At 38.9% G+C, this 16,299-nt stretch overlaps 1 protein-coding gene across 4 annotated transcripts in view; it reads left to right on the forward strand.

Moving 5' to 3' along the window:
- abr (ABR activator of RhoGEF and GTPase) overlaps positions 1-16,299 on the forward strand; it is a 330,545-nt gene that overhangs the window by 154,205 nt on the left and 160,041 nt on the right. For all 4 annotated transcript variants that reach the window (XM_082171387.1, XM_082171388.1, XM_082171389.1 and 1 more), the window contains one exon: positions 12,796-12,903. In XM_082171387.1, the coding sequence (XP_082027513.1) occupies positions 12,796-12,903 (108 nt within the window). The remainder of the gene's footprint in view (positions 1-12,795; positions 12,904-16,299) is intronic.

Genomic DNA, 16,299 nt, shown 5'->3' on the forward strand with positions numbered 1-16,299 from the left:
GAAGTGCGTACCGGTGAGTACCGCCCCACTTCGAGCACTGTATATATATATATATATATATATATATATATATACAGTGAGGAAAATAAGTATTTGAACACCCTGCTATTTTGCAAGTTCTCCCACTTAGAAATCATGAAGGGGTCTGAAATTGTCATCGGAGGTGCATGTCCACTGTGAGAGACATAATCTAAAAAAAAAAATCCAGAAATCACAATGTATGATTTTTTTAACTATTTATTTGTATGATACAGCTGCAAATAAGTATTTGAACACCTGAGAAAATCAATGTTAATATTTGGTACAGTAGCCTTTGTTTGCAATTACAGAGGTCAAACGTTTCCTGTAGTTTTTCACCAGGTTTGCACACACTGCAGGAGGGATTTTGGCCCACTCCTCCACACAGATCTTCTCTAGATCAGTCAGGTTTCTGGGCTGTCGCTGAGAAACACGGAGTTTGAGCTCCCTCCAAAGATTCTCTATTGGGTTTAGGTCTGGAGACTGGCTAGGCCACGCCAGAACCTTGATATGCTTCTTACAGAGCCACTCCTTGGTTATCCTGGCTGTGTGCTTCGGGTCATTGTCATGTTGGAAGACCCAGCCTCGACCCATCTTCAATGCTCTAACTGAGGGAAGGAGGTTGTTCCCCAAAATCTCACAATACATGGCCCCGGTCATCCTCTCCTTAATACAGTGCAGTCGCCCTGTCCCATGTGCAGAAAAACACCCCCAAAGCATGATGCTACCACCCCCTTGCTTCACAGTAGGGATGGTGTTCTTGGGATGGTACTCATCATTCTTCTTCCTCCAAACACGGTTAGTGGAATTATGACCAAAAAGTTCTATTTTGGTCTCATCTGACCACATGACTTTCTCCCATGACTCCTCTGGATCATCCAAATGGTCATTGGCAAACTTAAGACGGGCCTTGACATGTGCTGGTTTAAGCAGGGGAACCTTCCGTGCCATGCATGATTTCAAACCATGACGTCTTAGTGTATTACCAACAGTAACCTTGGAAACGGTGGTCCCAGCTCTTTTCAGGTCATTGACCAGCTCCTCCCGTGTAGTTCTGGGCTGATTTCTCTTTCTTAGGATCATTGAGACCCCACGAGGTGAGATCTTGCATGGAGCCCCAGTCCGAGGGAGATTGACAGTCATGTTTAGCTTCTTCCATTTTCTTATGATTGCTCCAACAGTGGACCTTTTTTCACCAAGCTGCTTGGCAATTTCCCCGTAGCCCTTTCCAGCCTTGTGGAGGTGTACAATTTTGTCTCTAGTGTCTTTGGACAGCTCTTTGGTCTTGGCCATGTTAGTAATTGGATTCTTACTGATTGTATGGGGTGGACAGGTGTCTTTATGCAGCTAACGACCTCAAACAGGTGCATCTAATTTAGGATAATAAATGGAGTGGAGGTGGACATTTTAAAGGCAGACTAACAGGTCTTTGAGGGTCAGAATTCTTGCTTATAGACAGGTGTTCAAATACTTATTTGCAGCTGTATCATACAAATAAATAGTTAAAAAATCATATATTGTGATTTCTGGATTTTTTTTTTTTAGATTATGTCTCTCACAGTGGACATGCACCTACGATGACAATTTCAGACCCCTCCATGATTTCCAAGTGGGAGAACTTGCAAAATAGCAGGGTGTTCAAATACTTATTTTCCTCACTGTATATAGACAGAAACATGTTGAAATGTGAACTATAGACAGGTAGGCAACCTTTCAATGCTAAATTTATATACATGTACGACATTAGGCTTCATGTTTTTACTTTTTAACGTACATTTTAGACTGGCACCAGTTTGACTAGTTGCTACAATGTAAAGTTTATACAACAGTAACATGCTTACTACTATAATGAGTGGAAATGTCTTACCTTAAAAATCTTTCTCATCTTCAAATCGCATTCTTCTAATTCTTCTGAGGTAAATCCAAGGTAAACAGCACAGCACAGACACAACGTGTCTTCCAAACTCAATGAAAAGCAGAGGAGTACTGAAGTCTCTGATTCTTTGTTTTTGATGTGATGGGGCATTTACAGATTCACGTGGACGAAATGCATGTCAATTGCTCTTGCGCGTGGGTGTGGTCACATTAGAGTTAATGAGGACGAGCTTGAGAAACTGTACCTCTCGTTGCTTTCATACGGATTACTTAAACATGAATGATGTATGACACTTATATGTAAGATCAAAATCAACAGAGTATTTTGAGTCTCTTTTGCACTGATAAGAAAAAAAGCGAGCTGGTCATGCCGGCGCGACCGCCGACCCCAGAGGTTTAAATATGATTCTGAATCATTGTATTGATTTCCTTTACAACAGTCAATCACTGTTTGCAGATACCATTCAAATAAAATAAAATGGAAATAAAAACAAAATTCTCTTTGACTTCTCTCATAATTGCCATGAGTTTACCTGCACGTAGCAATAAAGACGCTAGGGCACTTTTTGGCCAACAGTCTTGGACATGCAACATTTATGAGAACAGGTTGGAAAAAGTAGCCTCTTAATTGTCTCCTATAGGGCTCTGCCGGAGCGTTGATCGGTCGCATAGCAGACGGGAAGCGCCGGTCCGCGCCTCGGACATCTCATAGGCAGGCTTATGCACACCGGTCGTGTCACTCTGTACTCGCATTCTCAAGTTCATTGTGGCTGTCCAAAATGGTGAATCTAATAATAATACAGGTTCACTTCAAGAATGAACAAAGTGCTGTCAATAAGTTTGAATAAAGGTATTAAAAAAAAAAAAAAAACTGCGCAAACGGAGATAAAAAAGTGTGACCTATATTGTTTCTCTAGGCCTATATGAGTCACAAAAACAAACCTGTTACTGAAAAATGCATAATACACAATCACCTGTGGTGATGTTGGTAGGCTACGTTCTTGTGTTCGAATTTTAAAGATGTGGCGCTGCACTCCGTTTCTCTCAGTGTGCGACCCTCTTTATGCATTGTTTTGCTAATATTTGAGGCTCCTTTTAGGGGAAGGGCTGTAATAGCATTGCCATGCAAAGTGATAGAACATAATTTATGAATCATAACCCGCCAAATTGAATAGTGTGTTGATATGCATTACTCACCATAGTGGATTTTCACCTGCATTTGGCGGGTTGGCAGTTGTTTTAATTTCAATGACACATCTGAGTTTTCTCCACACACACACACACACACACACACACACACACACACACACACACACACACACACACACGTGCGTGTGATTAGAAAAACATTGTGAGAGTGGTTCAGTTAACAGGCTCTCTATTGTTCTAGAAACTCAGCGAAAGAGGAAAAGAAGCACGAAAGACAAAGCATAAAAGAAAGGAAAAACAAAACAAGGAAAAAGTTTTGTTTTTGAACAGAAGGAAAGGTTTAGGATGAGCAAATTCAGATGGAGTGGATTGGAGGCATAGTTTCTCTCTATTAGTCACCCTTCTCTCTTTCTTTCTCTGTTACTCACTCTCTCTGGCCATCTCTTCACACAAATGCTTCTCTCTTCACATGAAATGTTCCTCTTTTTGCGTCTTGGTGACGTGTATGCGCGTATCAGCTCTTGTCTGTGTTTCACTTGATGAAAAGAGTGCTTGATGCAGGGTTGCTAGGCGACGATGGCACGTCCGTGTGATGTGTTGTGTTCCAGACTTCTCCCGAGCAGTGGGAGAGAGGAGCATGCTGGGATGGAGATTGAGAACATAGGCTCTCATCATGCAGTTCTTTACTCAGGACACAAATATACAGCAATCCATAACTTTACAGAAGTCATGAATCACAACAGAGAAGATGGATCATAAAAGACAATGGGAAGAAGAAAGAGAGAGCAGAGATCAAAGCACAGTTTGAATGACAGTGCTTTAGATCTTTTTGCTTTGTTAAATCTGAAATAGTGGTCAGCCAATATATCGCCATGGCCAGAATATTTAATTCCACAGCTAAACATTTAATTCCACAAACCTTGCAAAGCATTTATGTCATATTCACGGTGAACTGTATGAAAAATTAGTGTTCCCTGGTCTTTATTTAAGAATATATGATTCTGATTTAAAAGATTGCACAGACTTACTGTGTTTAGCACTTTTTATAATTCTATAATTTTATACAGTATAAAATTAAAATTATAAAATTATAATTTTATAAAAAAAATATAAGGCCATAATAGCATTACAGAATTAGTTTTGGTAACGCTTTACAATAAGGTCTCATTTGTTAAATCAAGTAAAGTCATCTTTATTTATATAGCGCTTTTTACAATACAGATTGTTTCAAAGCAGCTTTATAGTGATAACAGGAAAATAATGCAACAAAGTCTGTTTCGGCTGTACAGCAGATCTAGAAGAAAATAGTGTCATAGTCCAGCTTAAGTAAGTTCTGTGATGGTTCATTTTTGTTGTAAAAAAAGTTATTCATTTAGTTCATTTATCAATACAGGAGAAAGGAGAAAACAGTGATGTCATCATCCAGCTCAGTTCAGTTCTCATTTAATGGTGTCAATGCAGGCAGATCAATAATATTGTTGAATATTAAGTGTCCCCAATTAAAGGTACAATATGCAAGAATTTTGCATTAAAATATCCCAAAATCTCAAGGCCAGTGTTATATATTTTGTTAAGTTGATTACTTGCAATATCCCAAATTTTTCCAATTATTTTTAAATCGTGAGAAAATTGCGATTTTAACCAAGGAAACGGGGCGTTAGAGCTGGGGTGAGCTGGGAGTCGCCAGTCAATTGCGTCATATCCGCGTTACCCTCGGTTTCCGCTCGTACTGCGTGGAGTCCTGGACAAATGCGGAAGTTGTAGTTGTAGCGTCTATCAAGCAACAAACGTTAGCTTGTTTCGTGCAGTCGTTATGGAACACAATTATTCTTTACAGACTGCAGATGGTTCTGTCGACAAAGCATGCTTAATTTTATATTTTCCAAATGTAGCATTCGGTAATAGTTATGTTTATGTAAGGAAAGTATTGTGGAGTATTGGGTTTTATTATGAAAAGGGGGTTTTATTATGAAGCGTCTTAACAGGAAGTACCGGAACTACTAGGTGCTCGGGGTCATGTGATTGAATGTGAGTTGGAAAAATGACGCAATAATAAATGCTGTTCAGTTGCTCTACAATGTGTCGCTTGAATCTATGCCCAATAACACGACAAGTATTATTGCTTTAGATTTGTGTTTAGTTTATTGACATTGTTTATCACGTCTGGTGTTTATGGCCATGTAAATAAATATAGCATGTGTTATACATAAAGATTAATCAGTATTTTAGCAAATGATGTGGGTATGTTCGAATGTACTTTTACAATTGTTTAGAACACGTAAAACTGCGCAGCGTTATCACAACAATGAATTCGACATACAATAACATCTATGATAACCAATGTAAGTTAGTATTAAACCTTACTTTTCTTGCGGTTAATTCATTTTAATGAAATAAAAGTGTGATGAGGTTCAAGAGTCAGGAAGGAAGAAGACAGGGGTTAGCGTGACTGGGACTCGTACTTTATTAAAATAAAACAAAACAAAACAAAACAAACAAAAGTCGCGCACAACGCGCATTCACCGTGGCAACCGCGACGGCACAAACGGTTCAAAAATGAGAGCTCGGATCCACCGGTTTTCTTTCTCGGCGTCCAATTTTCTCTCCAGTCTCTCTCTCTCTCGTTCCAGTGCGGCTTATAAGCGGTCTCTCCACGCCGATTACTGCAATAAGACACAGGTGTTCGTCATTTGCACTTGACCTACTCGCTCGTCTCGTCTCGTTTCTCTCTCTCTCCCGTTACAGACCGCGCTGAACGACGCCCCCTCACCACAAAAAGCATGTCATTAAACGCAGCATTTATAAAAATAGAACTTTACCTCATCCATGAACATGATTTTTCGATTCCCGTCTGACTGATTTACATCCAGGGTGGAGTTTAAAACAACAGTTCCCATCATTCCACGCTCCTTCACATCGTCATCAAGCTACGCCGTTGTTGTTGTTTGGAATGTAGCGCCCTCTAGCGGCCAAAAAATCGTGCATATTGTACCTTTAAGCAAGCCAAAAGCCAAAGGCGACAACAGGCGACATTGGCAAGGAACCAAAACTCCATCAGGTGACAGAATAGAGAAAAAACCTTGGGAGAAACCAAGCTGAGTCGGGGGGCCAGTTCTCATTTGGCCAACAAAACAATCTGTGTATGATTATGGTTCAGACAGCCTTACAGGTCAGAAGTCAGATTGGATCAGAACATTCAGAATATTATCCAGTCCCATCTGGTTGAAGGTCGGAGTCATCATGCCGGTATGGAGACGAATTTGTAGAGGATAAGTGCCTATGGCTGTCATGTTGATGAAGCCTTCACAGGGGAGAGTCTAGTTGACACAATTTCTGCTGACACCTTAGGGATGCGTTGTGTTTGTGTCTAGGCGCAGGTTCACCATCTGATCCGGATACGGTCTGGATCCGGCTAACTACATCATATGCGTTGTGGTCGTGTCTAGGCACAGGTCCACCATCTGATCTGAATACGGCCCGGATCTGGATGACTACAGGAAACCTCGGGATAAATGGAGAGACTAATATTAGCCTAGATGCCATTCTTCTTATGATGTAACAAGTACATCGGATGTTATAGGAAGTGTTCCCAGTTCCGGCTGACCTAGTTTATGCAGCCTAACACTCATTAAACTGATTTGAATAATAGAAATTTATAATGTTCTATGTGTGTGCCAGGTTTAAAGAGATGTGTTTTTAGTCTTGATTTAAACTGACAAGAGTGTGTCTGCTTCTCGAATAATGCTAGGAAGACTATTCCAAAGATTAGGTGCTAAATAGGAAAAATTGATTTTGATATTCTAGGTATACATTTTGAGATCGCAGTAGATGTGAAGGACTATAATGCGTTAAGAGCTTGTTTAAGTACTGGGGAGTAGGGATGCGCGGTATACCGGTACTGCAAAAATACCGGTATATATTATATTTCAAACGGTACAATATCATAATTTTGCTCAATTCGGTATTTGATGCGCTGCTGTTTCGAAGTTCACCGCTAGGCGGCAGTGCGCTACCCAAACTGACGCGGGTCACGCAAAACCGGCAAACGTGACAACGGAGGAACACGATGGATCAAACAGATGAAGCTCATTCTACACATACTGTCTATGATTCTACACGCCCGAAATTAATAAATAAAGAGAGCAGTAGGAGTGAAATATAGCATTACTTTGCTTACAAAAGTAATGAGAAAGGTGAAGCAACAGACCTCAATGCACCACTCTACAAACGCTGCTTTAAATTAGCCACGGGAGGCAACACAGTCTGGCTAAGCACTTGTCACTTGCTCATCCTGACTTGTTCAAAGAGTTCAGAGATCGACAGGTGAGCATCATTCAACTGATTTAATTTAGACTTCTATTCACAACACTGATCAGCGCACATACATAAGAGCTTATCAATTAAATATGATACGGTAAACACGAAAGCTCAAATGTGCTTGCATGACACGCTAGAACCAATGAAGTTTAGGTCTCATAATTTTTGCACATTCAAACAATCATATATTAATTGAATTTGAATGAATAAAGAGATTAGTAATATTCATTTTAGTATTAGTGCTAGTAAAATTGCTAGTGTGGCGACCCCTAGGAATCAGCCGAGAGAGAAAGAGTAATAGTAGTAATATGGATATTACTAATATGAATGTTAGAATAACACTTTACAATTAAGCTACATTTGTCAACATTCATTAGGTAACCTGACCTAACTGTATTATAACATGTATTAATCTAGATCAATCAGTAATTATTATTTAAATATACTAATACATGTTTAGCATGTTAACATTAGCCTACTTTATGCAATGCATTAAACTAATATGAACCCAAACAGTACTCAAACCAAGATGAATAAATGCTATAAATGTTGATAATTCTCTGTTGACAGCTAATGGTTAACATGTCATTTCATTATTCTATTATTATTCTATATTAATTTATTATTATAGATATTAACCTATTTTAATTGTATCATTTCAGGTTTTTTCTTTTCTTTCCAAAATCAAAATTTAACCTAGGCTACTGTATGTTCCCTGACTGTTTTTTTTTTTTTTATTTTTTTTTTTTTACATTTTGATACTTTTTGTTTGCATATTCGGTACTGCAGAGTTTCAAGCAGTGTTTTTTAATAAAATAGTTTCAATTCACTTAAATTTTGAGGCCGGTTATTTGTCACCTGTGGTATCGATTTAGTATCGATACCGAGGTATTAGGTTCTGGTATCGTACCGAAACCCAAATTGTGGTATCGAGCCATCCCTACTGGGGAGCTAAACCATTTAGTGCTTTGTAAGTAATCAGCAAGATTTAAAAATGTATACAATGTTTAATTGGGAGCCAATGCGGTGTTGACAGAACCGGGCTAATATAGTCATACTTCCTGGTTCTAGTAAGAACTCTAGCTCCTGCATTTTGGACCAGCTGGAGTTTTGTTTATTAATGGTGCAGGGCATCCACCCAGTAGAGCATTACAATAATCTAGCCTTGAGGTCATGAACGCATGAACTAACTGTTCCGCATTTTCCATTAAAATCATATGTCGTAATTTAGATATATTTTTAAGATGGAAGAATGCGGTTTTACAGATGCTAAAAACGTGGATTTCAAATGAAAGATTGGTACCAAAGAGCACACCCAGGTTCTTAACTGACGACAAAGACTTGACAGAGCAGCCATCAAGTGTTAGACCGTATTCTGGGTTAATACGTGCAGAGGTTTTTAATTTTTTTTATTTAGTAGTAGGAAATTACTAGTCATCCAATTTTTTATATCAGCTATACATTCCGTTAATATTGGAAATTGGAAATTTTAGTTAGGGCACGGACAAATATAGATCTATTTATAGATAGAGTATCATCAGCACAACAGTAAGAAATAATGCCATGCCTCCTAATTCCTAATTTCATGTTATCCCAAGGGTAGCATGCACAGGGTCCTAGTACTGAGCCTTGCGGTACTTCATTCTGAACTTGTGATCGATATGATTGTAACGCAGGATGTTGTTGTGGGAAGAAAGAGGTGGGAACCAGCGAACGTTTAAAGACTTTCAATAAATAAATAAACAAATACAAAACAAAAGGCCGCTCATGGATGACTGCTGCCACATATAATAAAACAGAAACATTTCAGATAGTTCAAAATAGTTCAGGCCTGTCCTCTCTCGACCTTCACTGTCGTTGCTTTAAGTCTATTCAAAAGAATGTTGTGGTCGATGGTATCAAATGCAGCACTAACATCCAGTAACACTAATAGAGAGATACAAACACGATCGGATGATAGAACAAATCATTTGTAACTCTAATGAGAGCAGTCTCAGTACTATGATATGGTCTAAATGCTTACTGGATATCCTCACAGATACTATTTCTTTCTAAAAAGGAACTTAGTTGAGAGGAAACTGCCTTTTCTAGTATTTTTGACAGAAAGGTTAGATTTGAGATCGACCTGTAATTGACTAATTCTCTACGATCAAGTTTTTTTTTAAAGAGGTTTAATAATAGCCAGCTTAAAAGTTTTTGGTACATCCTAATGACAAAGATGAATTAATGATTTTAAGAAAAGGATCTAAGAAGAGAAGTGGTTAATGTATTAATTAACATGAACTAACCATGAGCAATTCATCTGTTACACTATTTATTAATCTTTGTTAATGATAGTTAATAAAAATCTAGTTGTTCATTGTTAGTTCACCGTGCATTAACTAATGTTAACAAATAAAAATTATTTATTTTAGTAATGTATTAGTACATGTTGACATTAACATTAACAATGATTAATAAATGCTGTAGAAATATTGTTCATTCTTGTTCATCTCATGTGAACTAAAGTAGTTAACTAATGAAACCTTATGCAAAGTGTTACCTTAGTTTTGGTTCATTTGGCAGATTTCATGATTTCAATATATATATATTTGGTCTGTGCCTACTTTCGTCTAGCCTACTGACTTTGCTCTCAACAGCGACGACACTGCAACTTAGGGACTGTTCGTTTTTTATTTAAGGGGCCACCGGAGGAGTTTTGAGATCTGTTGTCAAAAAAGACATGACCCTCCCTTTGCCAGCAATACATTTTTCTATGACCCTCCAAAATTATTGTGAAAAAAGGCATGACCCTCCCCGATAATTTATTGATTAGCCTACTTCTGTACAGGTTTGCGCTTGGCAAAGATGTTCAGATAGCCATTGTTTGTTTGTTTTTAAACCATAAACTCTTGCTTTCTCATCTTACTAGGGCTGTACCGATAGACCAAACCTACGATTCGGTTCGTATCACGATTTTTGATTTTAGATTTGAAAAAAATCATGTTTTCGGTGCTGATGCGGTGTGACTCGTTGAACATGTGGGTTGCGCTGCCAACAATGCATCTAAAAGCTGTCACAAAGAACCGGCAAAAGTAATGATTATTAATATGTCAAATATAGCAAGGAGACATTTTAATTGTTTATTAATAAACAAGTGTCGACTGCAAAGATGAAGTTGACGATGCGTCGCGATCTTCTCAGAACGAGCCAGAGAGAAATGCACATTTCATAAGCAGAAAGCAGTCTGTTTTCCTTCGTTTTGAATTGTTCTGTTTAAAAGTAGACATTTCAAGCTTTCTATATATTTCTCAGGTCTCTGAGGCAAGTAGCCTACCTTACGCTGAGTTTCGGTTCATTTATGAGACAAGAGTCCAGTTCACTCGCCCGCGCCTCCGTGTCATGATTATCTATTTTCTACTATATTTACTTATTATTTATTAAATCCAGATGAAACATTGATTAAAATTAAGATACAATTAATAAAAAAACGAAATTCACTTTAAAGAAAGGCTTTGTGCTTTCTGTTTGAGGTCTCTGTGAAATTTCGCTTTCAGAGCAGTCATGTCCGTAATGGAGAACTGACGCCCCATAACATTGTTTTTTTTTTTTTACATAAATGCGAACACGAAAAATAAAATAAAAATAATATTTTATGTTCTGTGGAGGCCGATCTTTATTCATCCGGTGGGTATATATCTTTTGGTTTGCACAGTGTAATTTATAGAATTACTAAAAAATATTTTGCCACATAAAAGTTAAAGATTTTTTTGTGTCACGTCACATGTGTAGGCTATTTACCTCATATTAAATATAAAACGCATGTGTAGACTGATATTTTTCGAATGTCTTGACTCCTTTCAGACGTTTCAAAATATTGGTATTAAATGCATTTTCTGAGAATTTATATTTCAAGTTTTGACTGCAAATGTCACGTCCATAACACTGGAATCGCCCAATTTTAACGAATTTATCCTCAACTAGTTTTTGTGGTGTAGCCTAGGTCTACGTATTTTATTATGTTAACTTAAATAATACTAATAGTAATTTAAAGATGTGGTAGCCCTACATCTTACACATCGTGGAAACAAAATAAGAATGGAAACTAAAATATGGTAGTATCGCGCTACAGCGCACATTCTATCAGCTGCAGTTCTGGCCCCTCAGTCGCAATACTGTAAAACTCGACGTTCACATCACATGTTAATGCAGTGGTAGAGTTACACTCACAGGACACTGTGCACTTATTCGCAATCACAAAAGTTCATTATTTGCTCGTGCTTTAAAGCTTTGCCAGGTAAACATTTATTTGGCATTCTGTTCTGACATGATGCACTTTTTCTAAGCGCAAACTGAAGTGCGCGCGCACTGTCAAACAGCCCAAACTGGATTTTTGTTGGGTCAGACCCATCTGATATCGAAGGGGGGCTGATAACGCGAGATCAACATGGAGCTAAATGGAAACAAATAGCACCAAACAAGCCACTTTGAAATGTTGCTGTTTTCATGAATATAAAAGTTGGGTGACCCTCCCCCTAGACTAAAAAAAGTTGGATGACCCTCCCCTCAACAAAGAATAAAAAGACATGACCCTCCCCTATTTTCCTCCGGTGGCCCCTTCCATAAATACCGAACGGTCCCTTATGACATGGACTTATGCAACTTATGACATGTCTGATAACACTAAGAAACGACCTGCTCCCAGCACAACACAACACAGACTCCAACACAAACTCCACATATTGATAAAAAAACAATAAAACGTTTTTTTTCTGCTGAAGCTCGTATTAAAGGCCAGACGTGAATCAGATGAACTTCGGGTGAAAAAACACGGATCAACATCGGCAGGACATTTGAATCATGGAGAAACCTTATCTACAAACCTAGAATGTACATTTCCTGAAGAAAATGTGAAGTAGTGCTTGCAGTGGCAAAATTCGGCACGGTTGCTAGGGTTCCATACTTATCATGGTACGAGCATGGAGCATTAGTTCAACATCAAGCTGATAAAAGTAGCCTATTATTGAAACGTTGAAACGAGTTTTCAGCATGTTGTGGGATGCTTTCTCCGGTGCGTGACGCGTCTCAGTCTGGCAGGTACCCAAAGTGCTTGCTCATAAATTCGAGCACGCACAAGAGCACGCGCTTGTCAACTTATTGGTTGCAATCTGAAACATCACCGCTAGAGGCCGCTGAAAACTACATACAGCTCCTTTAATGATAAAAAAAAAAGAAAAAGAAAAGAAATCCTCATCTAATTGCGTACAATTATTTAATCACATCACAAATTCAGTTACTTTTTAAGGAAAGAAAACAGGCGGTGCTAACCCTGCTTCTAAATTACAAATGTGAAATGTTCCTTTACCTGGGGTTAAAAGCACTAGTTAAGCACAGTGTGAAAAGCCCTTTTGTGTGTGTACTGCATTTACCACCTTTTTTCCTCTGCTTATTTCTCAGGCCAGTCAGCTCGGTGTGTACAAAGCTTTTGTGGACAATTATAAAGTCGCAGTGGAGACGGCAGAGAAATGCAGCCAGGCCAACATCCAATTTCAGAAGATTTCTGAGGTGAGGTCATCTACCTCCGACCATCCTACACTAGTGTTGTCACGATACTGGAATTTCCAACTTTGAAACGATACCTTGAAAATTATCGATATTCCTAACCATTTTCTAATACCACAGGGAAAACTGCCTCATATACCGCCATACATATAATTTGTTAATTTTGTTATCATTTTTTGATAATTTGGGTCATTGTGTTGCAATTGTTTACACACAGAACAGGGAGGCTTTATTTGAATCGTTGAACTAAATGTTAAAAAAAGAAGAAAAGTAAACAGTAATAAAATATGAGCAAATAAGCAAATTGCAAACGATAGCACAAATAAATACAATAGAAATAAAGAGACAAATGAAATAAACATGGCTTTAAGTTTTTCAGGTGGGTCTAACAGTAGTATTCTGGTAAGAAATAATACAGAAATTAAAGTAATCAAATGTAAAATAACACTGGATAGTCTTCATTGGAAAAATGAAATACAGATTAATGCTTTCAATTAAAGCTACAAAAGTTATTCCGCCAAGAGCAGCAAATGATTTTCTGTTTGTCTTTTGTTCTTTGATTAACATGACAGACAGCAGAAGGTTTATCAGGCTGCTGTGAATTTAAGTACACAGATCCAATATTCTGTTACACAATGCGTTTTCTCTCAACTATTTGCATTCCAAGGGCCCTATACATGGGTTTCTCCCATCCACATGCAATGTCACTTCTCTGTCTTTTACGGCCCTGACGAGAACGTTGGTCTCCTCGGCTGTGAACCTCTCCTGGCGTGCGCCTGGCAAATCTGCCGTAATAGAGCTGGTAAGTCCCGCCCATCCGTAAAACCCCAAGTGGACCTCTAGGTTGAAAAATCGTCAATGCAAGTGAATGGGAGAAAATAATTATTTTCTGGTCCCGTTTGAATTCTGCCATGAATGTGAACATATGTTGTGTGTGAATTTTTTATATAATTTTTCATGTTACGAGTTTGACAGTATATGGTATGATTCTTCGGCTAGCAGTTGTGGAAAAGACATAACGAGAAAGACTACATGTCGCCTATGTGACGTCACCCCATAAAGTTGACTTACCCGTGGTTTTCGCCAACCTCAACGATTTTGTCCTCTCCCTCAAAGAAGGCGGTGAAGTGCACCAAAGACGCAGCCATGTTTAGCGGGATCCGTGAGCTAGTGTCCGTGTGCGAGTGGTGGTGACGTTTCAAACGCGTCGAAAGCAGCGAAGAGTTGTAGTCCACAAAGTGCTCTCACACAAAGTCTAACCGTATCAAACTTCTACCCGCTAAATTGTAGCATTCTTTACACGAAAAATTATATAAAAAATTCACAGACAACATATGTTCAAATTCATGGCACAATTCAAACGGGACCAGAAAATTATTATTTTCTCCCATTCACTTGCATTGTCGATTTTTCAACCTAGAGGTCCAGAGGGGTTAGCGGAAGGGGCGGGACTTACCAGCTCTATAATAGCAATCCGCCATGGAACAAGCGTGCCTGCTTTTAAAGGGAATGTGAGATGACACTCTGATTGGTTTATTGCACATTACGCCCAAACCACACCTATGAGTAATGTAGCTACTTCAGACCAACCCATTTTAGATTTGAGCCGAGATCCGCCCACAAAGTTACTTGCGTTTTGCGTTTGATACTTGCGTTTCAGATCGTTAAAATAGGGCCCCAAATCTCACTGTATTTATCTGAATAATCTGCAAGATGGGCATTTTGACAATTTGGCATGTATTTGACCGTTTAAGTGCAATAAGCCATGAAAAAGGACTTTTTGTACTCTCAAGCTGTTTGAGAGGCTGCTTTATGAGAGTGGTGCACGCGCTTTTGGTGTGAGCACGAAATCTGTGGGAATTACTAAAATTATAATTTGAACAAACATTTAGCAAAAAACACTTAGTTCTTTCAAAAATATATGTGCTCATTAATGTATATTTACTTCTTTCAAGTAATAAAGTATTCTCGTAAGTTTATAATCTGCCATTGAAAGTACATACAGGTGAGGGGTTCGAATGCCGGTCGCCATGTTGCCCCTCCATCTTGAAACTACATTAGCCAAAGAGGGACATACCTGTAAATTCAAGCTTCGCCTTTCGCGCTTTACACTCAGTGACACAGAGACGAATTCGAGGGGGAGATTACTCGCGACTGCCGGCAGATTTGAAAGATTGCTGATGGAGGATCACGCCTGTTTCTGAGGACATGTAGCAGAGTCGCCAAGGAAGCGAAAGAGAGAATTAAAACGTCAATGCGACAGGCAAATCAGCAAGACCAAAGTCAATACTGGAGTAACTTTTCCCAGATGGAAAGAGCTCATGAGGAGCAAAGATTTTAAAACGGACTCCGAAGTTGCCTGCTTTCTTCTCGACAGGTAATTCAGCCTATTTGTGTAAATTCGAAGTTTTATAGTTGCTTGTCTAACCATAGCATGGTTGTGCATAACGCCAGAACGACCTCTAGTATAACTTGCGTTACTTTTCCTCACGTCAATGGTGAAAAAGTATTGTTTACCTTGTAACATAAATCTGTGCTGCGACGGATCACAGGTGATAGTTTTAAAGGCGCAATTGGACGAAGTCGAACTGGAAACCATGTTAATCTTGGAATAATACGGCCACCGTAGGAGTTAAAATGCCCTCGAAATTGAAAGGAACAAACTAATATTCACTGGGTAGTCATATACAATTTCACCGCTAGATGGGGGAAAATATCACACAGTTTAGCTTTAACCCTAAGAATTAGACATGCAAAGTATTACCGTATTTTCCGGACTATAAGTCGCTCCGGAGTATAAGTCGCATCAGTCCAAAAATGCGTCATGACGAGGAAAAAAACATACATAAGTCGCACTGGACTATAAGTCGCATTTATTTAGAAATGGATTTAACAAAATCCAAGACCAATAACAAGTTATTTAAACAAATGTCTGTCTGTTTTAATAACTTAATGTCTAAGTTATTCAGCTACCGGTACACAATAGCACACAGAAAAACAGGCTGAATAGGTGTATGTTAACGTAACACATTAACAGTTAGCTACACAATAGCAGAACATACCCGGGAGGCTGAATAGGCTAAATTAACATAACAAGCCAGCGAGTCCAACAGTTATCGGTAAAGCAAGTTCACCAAGCTCCCGCGATCTCATTCCACGTCACTGAATCCGTTGAATTCTTCATCCTCTGTGTCGCTTCTGAACAACTCCGCCAATTCCGGAGGAAGATGAAGCGCCGTCTCCTCTTCTGCGGGGCTGTCGTCAGACTCGGCATCAGTTCCAGTTATTCCTGCCTTTCTGAATCCCGACAGGATGGTTTCGGTTGTCACTGAAGTCCATGCTGTGTCGATCCATCCAAGGACTTGCTGGAAAGTTGCATGGCGCATCCTCCCGGTTGCC

The sequence above is a fragment of the Leuciscus leuciscus genome (genome assembly GCF_965113295.1).
Source record: "Leuciscus leuciscus genome assembly, chromosome: 5".
Classification (NCBI taxonomy): domain Eukaryota; kingdom Metazoa; phylum Chordata; class Actinopteri; order Cypriniformes; family Leuciscidae; genus Leuciscus; species Leuciscus leuciscus.